The sequence below is a fragment of the Odocoileus virginianus genome, chromosome 20 (genome assembly GCF_023699985.2).
Source record: "Odocoileus virginianus isolate 20LAN1187 ecotype Illinois chromosome 20, Ovbor_1.2, whole genome shotgun sequence".
Taxonomy (NCBI): domain Eukaryota; kingdom Metazoa; phylum Chordata; class Mammalia; order Artiodactyla; family Cervidae; genus Odocoileus; species Odocoileus virginianus.
Window position 1 is genome coordinate 11,738,590 of NC_069693.1, and position 20,155 is coordinate 11,758,744.

Genomic DNA, 20,155 nt, shown 5'->3' on the forward strand with positions numbered 1-20,155 from the left:
TGGGGGCTGTTTTCTCTGCCCTTCCACACCCGCTCTGGCTTCCTCCATCCCAGCCCTGGCGACTTTCGGCTTTGCAGGAAGGTGAAGGGCTGAGCTATTTCTGAGGACACCAGCTGCTCCCCTAGGTGTTGGGAGTCAGTGCCAGGGCAGCCCCCTTGTCCACTCGCCCAGGCCTTCGTGTTTGCCGCTGGGGACCCATGGGCATTTCCTGACACGCTGGGGCATGCTGTCCTTGTGCCCTTGAGCCGCGTGTGTCTGGGCCCACACTCACTCTGCTGCAGCCACTCCCAGTGGCGGTCCCACTTATCCGACACTTCCTCCTTCCTGGTGGCCAGCTTGTCCAGCTGCGCCTGGATCTGGGAGTGGCAGGTGGTTGGGACAGGCATCAGGGCTGGCCCACCACGCTGATGGGCACAGAGGACAAAGGGGAAGCCCCAGCCCCTCCCACCTCGTCAGCCACGGCACTCTTGTTGAGCAGCAGAGAGCGCCCCAGCTCCTGGCATGCTGTCAGCTCTGGCATCCGGGCCTCCAGTTCAGTCTTCAGGCCCTGGTGGTAGTTCATGAGCACCTCCACCGACGACACGTCCCTACAGTGGGTGGCGGGTAGGGATCTGAGCCTCGGGCCGCCTCCCTCAACCCACCCCACATACACTTCTTGTGATGAGCCCAGATCCCTCAGGCTGGCGTTCCCCCCGCCCACCTCCCACAACCAGGTTCTGAGGGGCCACCCTTCACTGATTCAATGATTCCAACTTCTCCCAGAGTGCTAAAATGTCCCACTTTGGTGATTCTGAGAATTTCAAGATCCAATTTTTCTAATCCTCTAACGCTATACTTCTGAAGCTTCCACTAACCCGTGATTCTAAGTCTGTGCTGTCCCAGAGGGTAACCACTAGACATGTGGCAGTCAAGCACTTGAAATGGGGCTACTCTGACTTGAGATGTGTTCAAGGGTCAAGCAGACACCATACTTTGAAGATTTAGTATAAAAAAAGAAGGAAAAATATCTCAATAATTTTAATATTCACTTCATGCTCAAGTAATCATATTTAGAGTATCCTTTGTTGAGTAAAGGGCTTCCCAGGTGGCGCTAGTGGTAAAGAATCTGCCTGTTAATTCAGGAAACTTAAGAAACACGGGGGATCCCTGAGTTGGGAAGATCCCCTGGAGGAGGTCATGGCAACCCACTCCAGTATTCTTGCCTGGAGAATCCCACGGACAGAGGAGGCTGGCAGGCTATAGTCCACAGGATCGCAAAGAGTCGGACATGACTGAAGCAATTTAGCACACATGCACGCATGAACAGGTTAAATAAAATGAATTACTAAAATGAATTTTCACTTGCTTCTTTTTACTTTTTCTAATGTGGTTACAAGAAAATCTTAAATTATATATATGGATCACATTTGTGGTGTGTGTTGTATAATTATTGGCCATTCTAAACTGTTATATGGCCAAAACAAATTCCAAATTTCTGAAGGTTCCATCAGTCAACAAGTATAGCCCTATAAGACTTAATATGTCCAGGGACTTTCCTGGCAGCCCAGTGGTTAGGATTCCACACTCTCACTGCTGAGGACCTGTGTTCAATCCCTGGTAAGGGAACTAGGATCCCAGAAGCCATGCAGTGTGACCAAAAAAAAAAAAAGATTTAATGTTGAATATGTTCAAATTTATTTCTGATCATCCACATTGTTACAATTCCTACCTAAGACTTAGTATGCCTAGAACAGTCTCCCTGATTCTCCCATCTCCTGAACATATCCTCCCTGAAATTCTCTACTTCAATAAATTCACCCATTATTCATCTATAACTCCCTTTTTCCCCCTCAGCTCCAGAACCTAATCCATCAGTCAAGACTGGACATTTATAACTTTAAAACATACTCTGTGAAACGGGCTTCCCTGATGGTCCAGTGGTGAAGAATCCGCCTGCCAATGCAGGGGATGCAGGTTCGATCCTCAGTCCAGGAAGATCTCACGTGCCTTTGGGCAAATAAGCCTGTGTGCCACAACTACTGAGCTAGATTTCTAGAGCCCATGAGCTGCAGCTACTGAACCATGTGCCTAGAGCCCATGCTCTGCAACAAGAGAAGCCCCTGCAATGAGAAGCCTGCACACTGCAGCTAGAGAGTAGCCCCTGCTCGCTACAATTAGAGAAAGCCTGCAGTAATGAAGACCCAGTGCAGCCATAAAAAAATTTTCTAAAAAATCTTTTAAAAATGTTTTAAAATATACTCTGTGAAATGATACGAAATCTGGTATTTGTTTTAAAATAGCTTAGGGTGGAGGGGGCGGAGGGGAGTACCTAGACGAAGACTGGCTGGGTATTCACTGTACACCCATGGGTTCCCTCTGTTACTGCTACTTCAGGGGAGAGTTGAAATTTCTCATAATAAAAAGTTTTTTCATTTTTTCCTAAAATCGATCACTTCTTCCCATTTCTTCAGCCGCCACCCTGGGTCAAGCCAACGTCACCTTGTGCCCTGGATGATGGCAGGAGCCTCCTGAGCAGCCTGCCTGCTTCTACCCTGGCCCTCCACACTCTCACTTCCCACAAGCACCTGGATTGCTCTTTCTTAAATATACACCATATCACATCACCCTCTCCTCCTGCTCCAAACTCTCTGGTGGCTCCCATTTCACTCCAAAAAAAAGGCAAACTCCTCCCCACGCCCAGCACTCAGTCGTGTCTGACTCTTTGAGGACCCATGGACTGCAGTCTTCCAGGCTCCTCTGCCCACGGAATTTTCCAGGCCAGAATACTGGAATGGGGTGCCAGCTCCTATTCTGGGGATCTTCCTGACCCAGGGATCCAGCCCATGTCTCCTGCATCTCCTGCACTGGCAGGTGGATTCTTTAACCACCATATGGGAAGCCCTCATCAGGCTGTTGTCCCTCTAAGCTCACTTCCTACCACCTTCCACTCTCCCGCTTACTCACTCTGTCCAGCCACAATGATCATCTAGCTTTTCCGCAAACATATCTAACTACAACCTACCTCAGGGCCTTTGCACTTGCTGATCCTTTCACCTGGAAGACCCTTCCCCCAAAACTTTACCCAACTCACCATCACTGCACTCAGGTCCCCTTACTTTGCTTTATTTTTCTTTTATTACTATCTGGAATAATATTAAGTGTTTGTTTATTGACTTATCTGTTGCCTGATTCCTCCCTCAGAATGTAAGCTGCACTGGTCAGGGGCTTGACCTTGCATGCATACAGTGTGTGTGTGCATGTGTGCTAAGTTGCTTCTATCATGTCTGACTCAGCAACCCTATGGACTGTAGCCCACCTGGCTCCTCTGTCTGTGAGATTCTCCAGGCAAGAATACTGGAGTGGGTTGCCATGCCCTCCTCCAGGGGATCTTCCTAGCCCAGGGATCAAACCCACATCTCTTACGTCTCCAGAGTTGGCAGGCGGGCTCTTTCACCACTAGCACCACCTGGGAAGGCCTCTGGCATATGGTAGGCATCAGTAAATATTTGCTGAGTAAATGAATGCAGACTCCAGTCCTCACAGTCACAGAAACAATGCTATGTATCCACTACTCTCCACGTCCTTGTTTTCCTGGACGCACTGCTGGACTACATTTCTCAGAGCCCCTAGCAGACAGGTTTGGACCACTGAGCCAGAGATGCAAGTACAGGTTTAGTCTCTAAAACCTCCAGTTGTATCCTCAGCTCTCTTTTCCTCATCTGTAGCTGGATGCAGAAGGCCCAGCAACTCATGTCAGGGCTGATGACAGAAGGACACTGGTTCCCAGCCACTGTGGGAGAGGCTTCTGCTGCATACTCACATCAAGCCATGATGTGAGCAGTAAGTCAGTGCCTACTAGGTCAAGCCCCACATACACCTCCCCATCCCTATCCTGGCTTTAATCCATCCCATGCTGTGACACCCCTACAGAGGCAGAGGAGGCCCTGTGCTCTGAGCTCGATGGCAGGCGTGACAAGGGGTCTTCACACATGAGGAGCCTGTAGAACAATGCATGGCAGGCAGAGGAGCCACGCAGGTATTGGCTATGGTGATTTTTTTTTTTTTTTATGGGAAGGGGACTGTGGAGGGGCTGAGGGTGGCTGCCCGGTGGCAGGGAGGAAACCCGAGGTGGGAAGAGGGGCACCTGGGCTTGTCAGCTGCCCCAATCTGGCCGGCGATGCCATCCATCCAGGAGAGCAGGTCTCGGGCCTGGCTGTGGAATCGCAGGGTGTCAGCCGTGGAGCTCACGTGCAGGCGGGCATCCTCGCAGGCTGCCAGCAGCTCCTTCCAGCCTTGCAGCACCTCCTGCTCCCGGCTGGCGATGGCCTCCGCGTGCTCGCCCGCGTACACCGTCCGCAGCTGGGCTGCTCCCTCCTGCAGCTGCCGTACCTGAGGAGCACACGGACCAGACCTCCATGGGGATCCAGGCTCCACCCTCGCCCCCACCCCTCATCTGCGGACTGGGTGCAGAGCCTGAAGAAGTAAGGAGCCTGCACCCTTGAGATTCCAGTGGGTTCCATTCCTAGCCACTGCCCGCTTTCTTTTTGACCTTCACACTCTCTGACTTCTTTTTGACCCACTACCTTATTTCTCTCATGTCTGCTGCCTAAGGTTTCTGTGACTGACCTGCATTCTGACTTCTTTTACACCTACCGTCAGGTTTCTTTCAGCCCACTGTCTGACTTCTAGTCTGAGAGCTCTATTTCTATTGGGTCTGCCACCTCGCTTTTTCAGCACCCGCCCCCCGCCTTGTTTCAGACCCATGCAATTTCTTTCAGGAAGCCCTTCCTCACCCTGACATCTATTAGATGTGCTGTCCAATTTTTTCAGACCACTCCCTATCACCCAATTTCCTTCAGGATCTCTATTCAATTGCTAGCAGGTCTCCCATCCAATTTCCACTAGCTCTGCAGTGTGAGTTAGTCACTGCTCACTCTTCATGGTTTCAGCCACTTGACTTCTTTCAGAGGACCATCATATTTGTGTCAGATCCACCACATAATCACTATCAATCTCTGCTTGACTTCTAATGGTCTTTCATATCATATATATAAAACAATTGTTCAATTTCTACCTTCCACTAGACCTACAACCCTATTTCCTTCAGTTCTGTGGCTTGCATCCTGTGAGGCCCACAGCTTCATTTTCATCCAGTTTCTCAGATCTACCTCCTAATTCCTATCAAACCCACTCCCTGATTCCTATTAGCCCTGATTTCCATTCATGAGATCCAACCCCATCAAATTTCTTCAGGGAAAATCATGTGATTTCTATCAGAGACCTGTGGTCTAATTTTATTTGCTTTGCAGCCAAATTTCTCTCAACTTCCTTGCAATTCTTTTTAGATTCTCCATTGGACTTTGGGTAAGATTCACTCCACAGTTTTCACAAGAACCCCTGCCCAACCTCCCTTGGAAACACTGTCTGATTTCTATCAGGCATACTATACCACTTCTTTCTTGTCATTGTTTGATTCTGCACCCCATGCAATCAGTCCATTTTCCACCTGCCCCATCATATAACTTCTCCCTGTTCTGTGGTCTGTTTTCTGTCTAGTCCACCGTCTAATTTCAACGTGGTCCACAGCCCAATTTTTGCCAGCACTGCTGCCCCCATCCTTTGGCCATGCTGCCAGGTCCTCCCACCAGCCCCTCCTGGCCACCAGCCCCCGACCTGGGACACAAGGAGCTGCAGGTCATGTTCAAAGGCGCGCAGGGTCCGCTGCATGGAGCTGGCACTGGGTCTCGGCTCCGGCGGGGCGGTCAGTCGAGGCAGTCGCCTCCGCTTCTCCTCAATCTGTCCTTGGAGTTCTCGGGCATCACTGAAGAACTTATGCAGCTCCCGAGAGGCAGCCAGCAGTTGGGCCCGCGTGCCCATAAGCTCCAGCAGCTCGGCCCAGGCCTCGTTCAGCCCGTCCTTCCACTCGGCCATGGTGGCCGCCGCCGTGTGGCCACACTCGATCAGCTCATCCACCATTTGGTTCACGGCTGCCAGCCGCTCCCGCCCTGCCGTGCCAGTCTCGCTGGCAAACTCTGAGAATTTCTCCTGCAGCACCTGCCACCAGGGAGTGGGGGGGTTGCCAGCATGGGCAAAGTGCCGTAGACATGAGCCCCCTCCAACCCACCATCTTGTGGCAGAATAACAACACTAATGGTGACCATCAGAACAAAATATAACACCCCACACTTACTGAGAACTCACTCTGTAGCAATAATATTAACAATAATAAAATGAGGTAGCTCAGATGGTAAAGAATCTGCCTGCAATGCAGGAGATCCAGGTTCAGTCCCTGAGTTAGGCAGACTCCTTGGAGAAGGAAATGGCAATCCACTCCAGTATTCTTGCCTGGGAAATCCCATGGATGGAGAAACCTGGCAGGCTACAGTCCATGGGGTTGTAAAAAGTGGGACCTGACTGAGCAACTAACAAGACCCTAAGGATAGTAACTAACACTGTGTTAGACTCTGTGGGTGTTCAGTACTGTCCTAAGCGCTTTTTTGGGGTCCCCAACCTCTGGAATCTAACTATGATCTGAGGTGTATCTGATGCAATAAAAATAAAGTACACGATAAATGTAATGTGCTTGAAACATCCTGAAACCATCCCCTCGTCCCCATCCGTGGGAAAATCGTCTCTCATGCAACTGAACCCTGGTGCCAAAAAGGGTGAGGACCATGGCTTCAGGTTATATTAATCCATCAGTGACTCAGCAGAGCCATGAGGTGGTGTTATTACAATCGCCCTATTATGGATGGGGAAACTGAGGCCCGGAGAACCTTAGTAGCAGACACAGTGGCCCCTGGATTGCTGTTTATTCCTAATGCTGCTCACCGTGACATGCTCAAAATCCTGGCCGAGCTCAGGGGAGCCGGCCACCACCTCCTTCTCGGCGATCCAGTGCTCGAGCTCGTCCACCTGGCGGCTGAGCTGGTACAGCCAGTATTGCTGCTCCAGGCCCACCCGGCGCTCCTCGCCCAGCTCCTTGAGTGCCACATACAGGCGGTCCACCTGAGACTGCCGCCGGCTGATCTGCTCGCTGAAGGCGACAGGGAGGGGACAGGGAAGGGCAGAGACTTCCAGGACCGAGCTCTGAGCCCCTGCGACCCCCTCCCCTCAGGGCAGGGCTGTGTTTCCTCTGAACCTTCAGGCAGAACTGAGTCCCCCCCCACCCCCAGACTCCTTCATGCAGGACTCTCTTTTCTGCAAGTCTTGGATGCAGCCAACTCAGCACTTGCATCTCAGGGCTCAAGGAAAATTCTGCTTCCCTAAGCTTGATAAGCTCATCACTCTCTCTCATCCCCTCGTGTGTGCCCAGCCTTCCAGGCTGCGGTCCAACACCTGGCCCTTCTAGCGACTTCGGGGGGACTCCAGACCCCTTACTTGGTTCCCCAGCCAACCCACCTCACCTCCAGTCAGGATCTCCAGGCTCAGGAGGACAGAGGTCCAGCCTTGCGCCTCTGTCTCAGATTTCACCCCTGGGCCAAGGCTCCTAGATGTGGCCCCTACACTTAATCTCAGAGAGGCCACATGACCCGCAGTCCAGGAGGTCTCAGGCCACACCCACTCACTGTGCTCCAGGCTTTTCTGTCCTCCCAGACACTGGATAGGAACAGAACCCTTCCTGCCCTGAGCTCTTACTTCTCCCCGCAGTCCTAGACAACTCCCCGTACACACTCAAATCCTAGTGCTCCTGGCCCCACACCTTCAAACATCCTTGCACAGCGCTCCTCCATGTGGGGACCCCAACCACTTGCCAAAATCCTAAAGCACCAGCACGGGGCCAAAAGGGACCCACCCCTCCCACCCCAACGTCCAGTCCTGACCCTGCCCCAATTTCCAACCGCGAAGCTCCAGATCCTGCCGGACCATTCCCTAAGAACTGGCCCCGCCCACCTGTCCGGGTGCCCCATCTCCAGCAGCGCCCGGCACTGGCGCGACAGCTGCGCGATGCTTTCCTCGTAGTTCTCCACGCCCTGCTCCAGCTGCAGGTGCTTCTTGAGCAGCTGCAGGGTGCTCTGTTCGTCCTGGGAAAACACGGCGCCCGCGATGAGGCAGCAGGGGCCGACCCGGGCTCCAGCGCACCGCCCCCCCACCCCTGACCCCCCGCACCGCCATCCCGGGCGCACCTTGCCCTTGTCCTCACTCATCATGAGCAGCTCCTGCTCGCCCAGCCACGCCTCCACCTCGGCCACGTCGAAGTAGTACTGTTCCACCTGGAAGGCGGCGTCGAGCACCTGCTGCCGCCGCTCGGCCGCCTCCCGCAGCCCGGCCCAGGCGCCCTGCAGCTGCTCCTGGCCGCGACGCACGGCCTCAGCCTCGGGGCTGCGCAGCGACGCCAGGGCGCCCGCGCGCTCCAGCACCTCCTCCAGGCGTGGCCCGTGAGCCTGGATCTCCCGCCGCAGGCCCTGCGGGTGGGAGAGGAGAGGGGCGTTCAGAGGCCTGGTGCCTGCACGACTGGCACCGCCCAGGAGAGAGTGACAAACAGCCGCTGATCGCTGGCCACAGGCCGGATACCACATTTCGCAATTCCTCCTCATTCATCCTCCCCTGTCGCAGGTGGGAAAATAGGCAGCAGAGGCGAAGTACGTTGGGAGAACAAGCAGCTAGTAAGGGCTGACAGGATTTGAACACAAGAAGCTGGATCCAGAGACTCTGCTTTCAAACAAGATCCCTGGTGATTCACGATACCTGCCTAATGATCCCAACAAAGGCCTAAACAGAGGTTGGGGTATAATTTACCCCAACAGTGCACACATCTTAGGAATACAGCTGGACACGTTTTACACATTATTATGCCTGTGTACCCAGATCGGGATACAGAATACTTCCATCAACCCCCCGAAGGTTCTCTCAACCAGCTCTGTACTTGCTGAGTTCTTTAGCTAACCTCTCCTTTGCCTCTGTTTTCCCAACTGGTAAATGGAGATATTAACTAATAACAAAATAACAACAGTCAACACCCAGTGCCTGCCAGGCACTTTGCTAAGTAAGGGCTTTGCATAATGTAGCCACTTTCTTTTTCTTTTTGCCACACTGTGTGGCATGTGGGACCTTAGTTCCCCAACCAGGGATGGAACTTGTGCCCCCTGCAGTGGAAGGGCAGTGTCCTAACCACTGGACCGCCAGGGAAGTCCCTGTAGCCACTCATTTAGTCCTCACTCCAACTCCAGGAGCCAAGCATCACTCTCATTTTACAGATGGGGAAACTGAGGCATGGGGGGGGGGTTGAAGAACCTGCCAAAGGCACATGGCTAGTGGTGGCCCCCGAATATTTACCTTGTGGGGTTGCTGTACCGTGGAGCACTGACAACTGTGCCTGGCATGCAGTAGGTGCTCAATCAACATTAGCCGCTATTATTTGTTTCCCAGCCCCTGTGTATCTAGCAATCTCTCACACACACAGCTCAAGCATCTCCAATTTTAAATATTAAATGCGCTTGACTGATTTCCTCAACTGTGAAAATGATGGGCCAGTTTTGTTTGTTCCTAGCATGGTCCACCACCAGCAGTATTTTCATCAAGATAGAAAAACAAAACTGAAGAAAACCCCCAGCCTCTTAAAGAACTTCACCTAGTAGTGCATGATCACGAATCTTTCTGAAATAATTTGTGTGCCCACCTCCCTACCATTCTTCAGTGCTCTATTCTCCCAAACTATACTTATATTTTTATAAAAGGAGGTAATGACAATATCTACATCATAGAGTTATTGCAGAGATTAAATATCTGACATAACCCCCAGGACAGTATTTGATACATAGTAAATCTTTAATCAATGTATTATTATTACTATTATAATATTATTTTCCAGCTGCACTGCATGCAGTATCTTAGTTCCCTGACCAGGAATCAAATCCATGACCCCTGCAGTGGAAGTGTGGAGCCTTAACCATCAGACCACCAGGGAAGTCCCTGGAGTTCTTGTTTGTCTGTTGTTTTCTTTTTTCATGGCCCAATAGCCATTTTCCTTAGTTCCAGTCACAGGACCCTGATTTTCTTTTGGGGAATCGCCTTGCCTCCATCTCAGCCCAGATAATTAAGGCTGATCTCACCGCAGGTTCCAAGGCTGAGTCCTCAGCCCAGACCAGGCCATTCAGAGCAGTATAAATCCCTGGCCATCATGATTAGTTCAGAGTGGACATGAGACTCAAGTTGAGCCAAAAAGAGTTATTCCTGGGACGACTACTGAAATTACTGAGAGCGAGTCTCTTTAGTTTTCCTGGTGGGATGTAAACTTGAATCTGTTGTGAGTTCTTTTACCAGCAGGAGAGAAGAGCTGGCCTGCGAACAAAGCTAATAGGAAGGGAAAAAATGGAAATGAGAGATTCATGACCTCTTGGAAGCACCTGGACACCTCTGTATCTGCTGTTCACAGTCTCCTCAATTACAAGAGCCTATAAATTCCCCTCTTCAGCTTTAACCACCTTGAGCATTTTCTGTCATTTGTATCCAAATGTGTCCAGACCCACTCCCTTGCCCTGGCTCTGCTCACCTGGTTCTTTTTGATGTACTGCTGGACGGCCTGCAAACCACTGCCTCGCTCTGTCTGCATGGCCAGTGGCAGTCTCTCCTGGACCCATGCCTGGAAAGGAATCAGGGAACAGGTCAAGGGAAGGACACAGTGAGCAGGGCAAGGACCCCTCCATCTCAACTAAACTGCAAGCATCCAAGCCTCCATAGCAACCAAGGGCCTCCCTCAACTAAACGCCTGCTCCTGTCTTCCACCTCCTCCCTAGACGCGCTCTAACTGGCTCTCTGCACTTGAGTCAGGCTCCTGCTTACCTCTGGCCTTTTGCACAGGCAGGTAGTGCTTCCTGGAATTCCCCTCCCAACCCGTCAGCAGGCTCAGCTCTTGTTTGACGTCTCAGCTTAGACATTCCCTCCTCCAGGGAAGTCTCTCTGACTTCGAAACTTGGCCAGTTGCCTCCTCTGGGCTCCCACAGTCCCCTAGCTTCCCCCATCACATTCCTAACCATCTTGACTTAGGATAAGTCTGTTTTACCCTTTGGAGAAACGGGATTTGCTGTGGTCACTCCTGCGACCCTAGCGTCATGTAAGAAAGGGCCAGGCCCAGAACAATCAAGTGAATGAGCAAATTAGTGAATGACTGAATGAGGAACTGAATGGATGAGTGATAAATGAAAAATAAATGCATGAAGGAAGGAATAAAGGATGAGGGGATGAATAAATCAATGACTTCATGAATAAATCAACAAGTCAAAGTGTTAATGAAATGTGCGAGTGAATGAATGAATGAGTGGATAAGCAAGCGAGTAAATGAAAAACTTAAGGATCGAATGACCGAGTCTATCAGCGTATTAGTGAATAGGTCCCTCCGCCATCTCCACCTTTGAACCCTCCTAAGACCCATGGCCCCGCCCCCACCCCAGTCTCCACCCCCTTTGCCCGCTGGCCCCGCCCCACCTTCTCTTGCCCCTCCTCTCATCCGGGCCCCGCCCCAGATTTCCGCGCGGATCCTCACCAGCTCGTCCTCGAGGTCGTGCGCCACCTGGTGCAGCTCCTTGGAGGCGAGCAGCAGGCGGCGGCGCTCCTGCAGCGGCTCGAGCAGGCGCACCAGGCGCTCGCCCACCGCGTTCTGCCGCTCGCCCACCAGCTCCTTGCTCGCCGGCTCCAGGGGCAGCGCTGCCGTCTGCGCCTGCAACTCCCCCACCTCGCGGTACCACTCTTCCACCTGCGACTCCATCGACTGAAGAGAGACGGGCAGGGTCAGCAGGCCCCGGCCTCCCTCCCGATCCCGCTGTGGCTCCCCAGTACCTTTATGATGACAGCCAACCCCCTGGTCGAGGCCCACTATTCACTCTCCCCTTACTCAATTCCTTCCAGAAGCGCTGTCCTCCTCTCTGATCCCTGCAACCCACTAAGCTAGCTCCCGCCTCAGGGCCTCTGCTGTTGCTATTTCCTCTGCCAGACATGCTCTTCCCCGTCAATCAGATTTCAGTTCAACTACTTATTACCTTTTCAATGAGGCTTGCCTGAGTCCCTGGACTAAAGCAGCCCATCACTTCTCACAAAAACCCTTCAAGGTTGGTGGTATCCCTGTTTTATAGAGGAGCAAACTGACACCCAGAAAAGTTAGGTAATTTACCCAGAGAGTCAATCTTTTCAAATATCAAAAATATATACAGGGACTTTCCTGGTGGTCCAGTGGCTAAGACCAAGCGTCCAATGCAGGGGGCCGGGGTTCAATCCCTGGTCAGGGAACTAAATCCCACATGCCGCAACTCAAGAGTTGGCATGCCACAAATAAAGATCCCACATGTACAACTAAGACCTGGAGAAGCCAAATAAATAAATAATTTAAATAATTTTAAATAAATACAGCTATAGTGATTTAAATGGTTGATGGTCCACAGGGACAGAAAAGCAGACCCAAATACACAGGAGAATTTATATAGTTTATAGATGCCATTTCCAATCTCCAAGGAGATGGATTATTCAATGAATGGTCATGGGCCAAGTTGCTGACCAATTTCACTGGATCCCTTCCTCACTCTTTATGCTGAAAACAATTCCAGATGGATTAAAGGCTTAAGTAGAATAAGTAAATCCATAAGGCACACCAAGAAAATCTGGGCAAATGTTTTTACAATCTTGGGATGGAGAAAATGTTTCCAAGCATATAAACCGTAAAGGGAAAGATTTATAAACTTGGCCACAAAGAATAGTTTTGTGTCAACCAAAGTTTCTAGATTTGAAGGCAAATGACAAACTGGAAAAACATTTAAAATGTGTTAGAGCAAGGAACTAGTTTCTTTAACAGTAAAAGAATTCTTTTAACAGTAAAAGAATTCCCTTTTATCCAGCTCCCTTTGTCTCCTCAGCACTTAAACACCATCGGATAACTGTCTTTACTCATGAGGCTTTTGATTTTGGTCTGCTTCTAGACTATAAGCTTCATGAGGGCAGAGGCTGTATCCCTCTTCACCTATATATTCCCCTGTGCCTAGAACCATGTCTGGCAAGTAACAGGCCTTCTACTGTGGCTTGCCCAATGCACAAATGAATGACATCAGCAAAGAGAGACTGCCCAAAAGAGAAATGGGCAACAGATGTGAACAGACAACACAAAGAAGAAAAAATGAGCACAGGAAATGATCCCAATCTAATTAATCATTGGGATAATACAGATTAAAACAAGGTATTCTTTTCTATTCATCACACTGGCAAAATTGTGAAAGATGGATAACATCTAGTGTTGGCAAAGATACAGGGAGATGGGCACACTCAGCCTCTGTCAGTGGTGGTGTAAATTAGTAAGGGCCTTTTTGGAAGGCAGTTTGGCAGGTACTATCAAAATGCAGTATGTGTCAAAATGCTTTGACCCAGCACTTGCACTTCCAGGAACGTATTTAAAGAAATAGTGGCATGTATGCACAAAGATGTTTGTACAAGGATTTTCATCCTAGCAGAGATGTTTGTCCAGAGATCTAATCATGGGGACTTCCCTGGTGGTCCAGTGGTTAAGAATCAATCTTGCAAGGCAGCAGACATGGTTCAATCCCTGATCGGGGAACTAAGATCCCAAGTGCAACTAAGCCCTCATGCCACTACTAGAGAGCCCTTGAGCCACAAGAAAAGATCCCACATGGTGTAACAAAGATCCCATGTGCCACAATTAAGACTGAACACAGCTAAATAAATAAATAAAAGATCTCATCATAGCAGAGCTTATAATGGGAAAAAATGGAAAAACTAACCTCCATGTCCATCAAGAGTGAAATGATTAAACAAATCCTCATCAATATGGAATAATACCCAAGACTTACTGTTAAGAGGGAAAAAAAATTAGAACATACTTATGAATAGATATTTGTACTTATGAATACTATATGAATACTATGAATAGATATTTGCGGTGAATTGCAAATGCAAAAAACTTCCCTGGAATAAAGAAGAAATTAATCACAGATGTTACCTACTGGGGGCATGAGAATTTAGTGAATGGGGACAGGGATGAAGGCGAGACTTTTCACATATTTTTTATACAGTTTTTGATGTCTGAATCATTATATTTATTTATTCAAGAATCTCAATTAGGACTTCCCTGGTGGTCCAGTGGTTAAGAATCTGCCTGCCAATGCAGGGGACATGGGTTTGAGTCCACATGCTGGGGGCAATTAAGCCCATGTGTCACAACTGCTGAGCCATGTGCTGCAACTACTGAAGCCGGAGCCCCTTAGAACCCATGCTCTGCAACAACAGAATGAGAAGCCCATGCACCACAACTAGAGAATAGCCCCCCTCTCATAGTAATGAAGATCCAGTGCCGCCAATAAATTAATTTAAAAAGAGTTGAAGCATGAATAAAATAAAACCATTAATAATCTATATAGGTACCTCTATTAACACATAAAGAGAGGTCTAGAAGGATGCATACCAAATAATAATTGAAGTTCTCTCTGGACTGTGGGATCCGGAGGCATGTTGAAGGGAGACTTTATGTTTTACTGAAGATTCCTAAGATAGCAGTAGCTTTTAACAAAAGAATATATTTATGCATTACTTGTGTGATTCTAAACAGATGGGGGAAATATAGAAAACAAAATAACAGGAATGAAATTAAGTGGTAACAGATTAAAGCAAAAGACTGCAACCCAAAGCTGGAATCTTAAGAACAAAGTCAAGACTCTTGTTGCAAGGTTCTGTAGTGCAGAGTTGTTGCTTTTGCCTGCCCAAAACTGGTCCTTGCTTTCCTAGCAGCTCAAATCCCACTCTCAGATCCTCAACTTCTTGTTGTGTAGTAGCTAAGTCCAGTCCAACTCTTTGTGACCCCAAGGAATGTAGCCCTCCAGGCTTCTCTGTCCATGGAATTTCCCAGGCAAGAATACTGGAATGGGTTGCCATTTCCTTCTCCAGGGCATCTTCCCTATCCAGGGATCAAACCTGCATCTCTTATGTCTCTGGCATTGGTAGGCAGATTCTTTACTGCTGAACCACCAGAGAGCTTCTTGAGCGGTCTTCTACTAAAACCTAGAGGGCCTAAGGGAGCCACGTGATCCAAACCTGGTCAATCAAAATACTGAAACCACTGTGGCCACGAGGACTGATCAAGGACGGCCTTATTACCTAAGCTGGGGGGATGAAAACTCTTTCAGCTTCCTGAGGGGATGATGAAACCCATCAGTCCAAGAACGGCCATGTGACTCAGGCCTGGCCAATAAGAACACTGAATCACCCTGGCCACAAGGATGGGGTAGGAGATGCCATGTGACCTAAGATCAGCCAATGAAAACTCTTCACACTTTTTCTGGAAAAGCGTGTGAGCTGAAAAGGGGTGGTCTCCTCCTCAACCTATTTCTAAAGCTGGAAGAACGCAGGCCTGAGATAATAGGGACAATTTTGCCACCAAGAGAGAACAGGTTCCCCAATGATGAGACCAACACAGAGGAAAGCAGGGTGCAGAAACAAAGAGAAACTCCAAAGGACAGAATTTGTGGGACTGATCCAACCATGCCCCAAGCTCCTACTCCAGGCCCCTACCCCTGGTTCTTCCAGCTATATGAGCCAACAACTTTCAGCTCCTTTTAGCCTAAGTCCTAGGAACCGCACCTCAAAGAGTCCCAGCTGATACAGTTCACAATCTGTAGGAGTCAGAAAAATGGGTAAAAAATCAAACCTTATGACAAATCAAAGTCATGTCCAATGGACATTTTTTAAAGACACATAAGTGGCAGAAATCAAAGAAAAATGAAATAGTCATTCCCCAAAACTTTTTTTATTAAGAAAATCATTGTAGTGATATGTAGAAAATAAAAATACATTAGAATTGAGGAAACTTTTGAATATAGTCTGAAATATTAAGGTTATAAGTTCCAGTTCCCCATGAAATGAAAACCCCTTCATCCCTCTGCAGCAAGTGGCCATGTAGCCTGAGATGGAATTATTCCAGGGACGGCCATGTTTCTACTTCTAGAAAAATGCCAAGTATTTCAAACACCTATTTAATATGCAACCTTTCTTGCAAACATGGGCAAAGGATACAGAAGTACCTGGTCATTAAACACGAGAAAAGGTGTTCGGTCTCCTTCAGTGTCGTCTTGTCGTTTAGTCGCTCAGTCGTGTCTGACTCTTTGCCACCCCAAGGACTGTAGCCCACCAGGCTCCTCTGACCATGGAATTTTCCAGGCAAGAATACTGGAGTGGGTTGCCATTTCCTTCTCCAGGGGCTCTTCCCAACGCAGGAATTGAACTTGTGTCTCCTGCACTGGCAGGAGGACCCTTTACCACTGAGCCGCCTGGCAAGTCCCCTCTTCAATGTCTAGGAAAACGCAAATTAGCATAGCACAAACCAATTATCTTTCACTTCTCAGGTTAGCAGAGATAAAAGGGTTGCTAACAGCTGATGAAGGTGGCCCTGTGAGGAGATGGATGGCTGTCATTCTGCAAGTGTGTCCACTGCCTTTTCAGGAGGATATTTGGTAATATTTATCAAAAAGTTTAGAGAATTCTCTGGAGGTCCAATGGTTAGGACTCTTCATTTTCACTGTAGAGGGCACAGGTTGGGGAACTAAGATTTCGTAAGCTGCATGGCCAAAAAAAAGGGAAAGAAACAAAGAAATGAGGGGAAAAGTTTAATGCATAAATCTTCTGGTACCAAAATTTTACTTTGATACTTCTTTTCCAATATATATTTCTTATAATACACATATACATATACATATATAAGAAAATATATATTCTCTATATATTATATACATATATAATATAAATATGTATATATAAAACCATCCATCTCCTCACATGGCCACCATCATTAGATATTTGCAAGCTTTTTATCTCCGCTAATCTGAGAAGTGAGAGATACTGTTTTGTAGTTATTTTAATTTGCATTTTCCTAAACACTGAAGGGGGGCTGCCCAGGTGGTTCAGTGGTAAACATATATACCTTTATCTGGCTGTGCCGTGTCTTACTTGCAGCATGTGAGAGCTTTACTTTTTGGCATGTAGGATCTTTAGTTGTGGCATGCAGGATCTAGCACCCTGAGCAGGGACTCAACCCAGGCGCCCTGCACTGGGAGCATGGAGTCTTAGCCACTGGACCACCAGGGAAGTCCTGAGGATTATTTCTCAAATATTTGTACACAGGCTTAAATACACACAGACAGGGATGTCTGTTGTGACATTATTTATACTAGCAGAAGTTCAGAAACGGCCTTAAAGGTTTCGCAACAGAAGACTGATCAATGACATTGTCAAACTATCCCCTGGAATATCACGCAACAGTTTAAAAGGACAGGGTATGTCTTACAAGGAGGGATGCCTAGGGTGTTCGGCCAAGGGAAAAGGCAAGCTTCACTGTGGTCTGTATGTCATGTGTACATGTGGGAGTATGCATAGAATATTTCTAGAAGAATAGAGAAGAAACAGTTGAGAGCACTTACACCCCTGGGGAATGGGACTTGCATGTGGAGGAGAAAGGTTTTTTACTTTTCACATCATACCCTTCTGTTTGAACTTCTTACCATGACAGCAATAATGGGTAACACACCCATGTTTGCTCTTAGCACTTGACAAGAATGAATTAAGTTAATCCTCACAACAGCCCATGAGGTCAGGGAAGATGGGGATGTTCATATTGCTCACAACTGGAGCCCAGCTCCTGGCTCCATGCCTGGCACAGGGTAAATCTCCATAAATGTGTGTTGCTTTTGCTTGTTGGATTGGTCGCCATGTTCTTCTGCTTCTCTTGGTATTAAAGGTTAACATTAAAATAAAAATTGAACCAGCTTGAAATGTTACAACCAAAGGAACGACATGGATGACTCTTGAAAACTTTAAGTGAAAGAAGCCAGGAAACAGAGTCATATATTGTATGATTCCATTTATATGAAATGTCTAAAATGGGCAAATCTGTAGAGACAGAAAGCAGACTAGTAGAGAGAGTGAGTAAGTATGGGTTTCTCTTTGCGTGCCTGGTCATGTCCAACTCTTTTGTGACCCCATGGCCTGTAGCTCACCAGGCTCCTCTGTCCCTGGGATTTCCCAAGCAAGAATACTGGAGTGGGTCGCCATTTCCTCCTCCAGGGGATCTTCCCAATCCAAGGATCCATCCCGCATCTCTTGAGTCTCCTGCACTGGCAGGCAGATTTATACCACTGAGCCACCTGGGAAGCCCCGCAGGGTTTCTCTTCAGGGTGATGAAACTGTGCAGGAATTAGTGGTGAGAGTTGCTCGACTTTGCAAATACACTAAAAACCACTGAACTATACACTTGAAAAAAGTATATTTTGTGGTATGGAATCATATCTCATTTTTAAAAAGACACTCAAATTCAAGGCAAAAACCAAACCAAATCAACAAAACACAGAGGCACCTATTTCCAAAAGAACCGCAGGTGCTTTGCCACCTGGTGACATGCAAACCCAGATCCCCTATATCAACCTGATTCCTACTCAGACCTGCCTGCTGCCTTGAAAGTGAAAGTGACAGTCATGTCTAACTCTTTGTGACCACATGGACTACACAGTCCATGGGATTGTCCAGGCCAGAATACTGGAGTGGGTAGTCTCTCCCTTCTCCAGGGGATCTTCTCAACCCAGGGATTGAACCCAGGTTTCCCGCATTGCAGGCAGATTCTTTACCAGCTGAGCCACAAGGGAAGCCCAAGAATACTGGAGTGGGTAGCTGATCCTTTCTCCAGTGGATCTTTCTGACCCAGGAATCGAACCTGAATCTCCTGCATTGAAGGCGGATTCTTTACCAACAGAGCTATCAGGGAAGCCCTACCTGCCACCTTCCCATACTCCAAATGGGGAAACTGAGGCTCAGAGAAGATTAGTGCCTGGTCTAGAGTGAAAACTGCCAGGACCAGAGTTTGAAGCCAGGATCATGTGACCACAAAACCCTCGTAGCCCTGAGCCACTCTGCTTCTCTGCAATCCAGGATGATGAGGTCCAGAAAGGAGGACTAGTCACCCCCAGTCACACAGTAGACAGCAGTAGAATGGGGGTTCAAACCCTGGATGGTGTGGCTCCCGACTCCGGGCCATGCTGAGCTAGATGAAGAAATGGGGGACAAAGACTGAAAAGGGGCAAAGAGGGTGTTTTCTTTCTTTTTTCAATTAATTAATTTAATTGGAGGATAATTACTTTACAATATTGTGATTTTTTTTGCCAGACATCAACATGAATTAGCCACAGGTATACATATGTCTGGTGCCCCCCATCCTAAACCCCCCCCCACCTCCCTCCCCACCCTATCCCTCTCGGTTAAAGAGGGTGTTTCCTTGGCCACAGTGTTTTCTGGCTCAGGGTGGGGTGGGTAAGGAGTCTCTGGGGACTCAGCCCAGCAGCTGCAAAGCCTCCAGTGCCTTTTGCCCTGTCTGGTCCCCCTCAGATGGCAGGAGACCAGCTCCCCCCTTCCCTCCTGGAGCGAGAGCCCGAGGCTGAGCCAGACCAGCTGGCCCAGCCCCTGGGGACTGGGAAAGCAGGGGTTTGGGACTCCAACATATGGCCCCTCAGTTGGGAAGGACAGTTGGAGGAGGCCCCAAAGGAGGACTGGGGGGAGGGTGCCATGTGGCCTTGACCTGGGCGCTGGGGTTCCAGAAACGCTGCTGCAGAGGCTGGGATGGAGGGACAAGGGGAAGGACGCGAGGACGCAGGGATGAGGAGAGGTCAACGGAGAGAGGCAGAGAGGGAGAACGGAAGTGAAGAGAGAGAGAGAGCAAGGTGGAGATGCGGAGAAAGACAGGTGAGAGAGACAGATGAGAGAGGGAAAAACTAAGAGAATCAGAGACACAGAGGAACTGGGGGAGCAGGACTGGGAGACAGGCCCAGAGCGATGCAGAGAGGGGAGACGGGGAACTCGCATATCCACACCCCTCAGACCCGGGGCCCCACCTTCCCCAGCCAGCCTGGCTCGGGTGCCCTGAGGGGTGGGGCAGCTGGGAAATGTGCCCCATTGGACCGCCCCTTCTCTGCTGCACAAGCCCAGTGTCTGGGATCTCAGGCAGGCCCCAGGGGTCAGCGGGGGCCTCGGGAGTTCCCTCCCCCAGGGGCAGCTCCTGAGGCCCAGCTGGATTCCATTTGGGGGCCTCGGCCCACTGAGTCACTCCCCGCCTCGGGCGCCCTCTGCTGAAGAAAGGGCCCAGGAGTCCCACACTGGAGCCTGCTCATTGCCATGTGACCGCCCCCACCCCTCCCCCCCCCCCCCCCCC

The 20,155-nt window shown here is 49.2% G+C and overlaps 1 protein-coding gene across 3 annotated transcripts in view; it reads right to left on the reverse strand.

The window, feature by feature from the left end:
- Positions 1 to 20,155, reverse strand: part of SPTBN4 (spectrin beta, non-erythrocytic 4) — a 78,457-nt gene that overhangs the window by 7,653 nt on the left and 50,649 nt on the right. For all 3 annotated transcript variants that reach the window (XM_070450855.1, XM_070450857.1, XM_070450856.1), the window contains 9 exons: positions 11,462 to 11,686; positions 10,472 to 10,561; positions 8,106 to 8,384; positions 7,873 to 8,003; positions 6,811 to 7,015; positions 5,653 to 6,033; positions 4,124 to 4,368; positions 449 to 587; positions 272 to 356 (listed from right to left, as the gene is read on the reverse strand). In XM_070450855.1, coding sequence (XP_070306956.1) covers positions 272 to 356; positions 449 to 587; positions 4,124 to 4,368; positions 5,653 to 6,033; positions 6,811 to 7,015; positions 7,873 to 8,003; positions 8,106 to 8,384; positions 10,472 to 10,561; positions 11,462 to 11,686 — 1,780 coding nt within the window. The remainder of the gene's footprint in view (positions 1 to 271; positions 357 to 448; positions 588 to 4,123; positions 4,369 to 5,652; positions 6,034 to 6,810; positions 7,016 to 7,872; positions 8,004 to 8,105; positions 8,385 to 10,471; positions 10,562 to 11,461; positions 11,687 to 20,155) is intronic.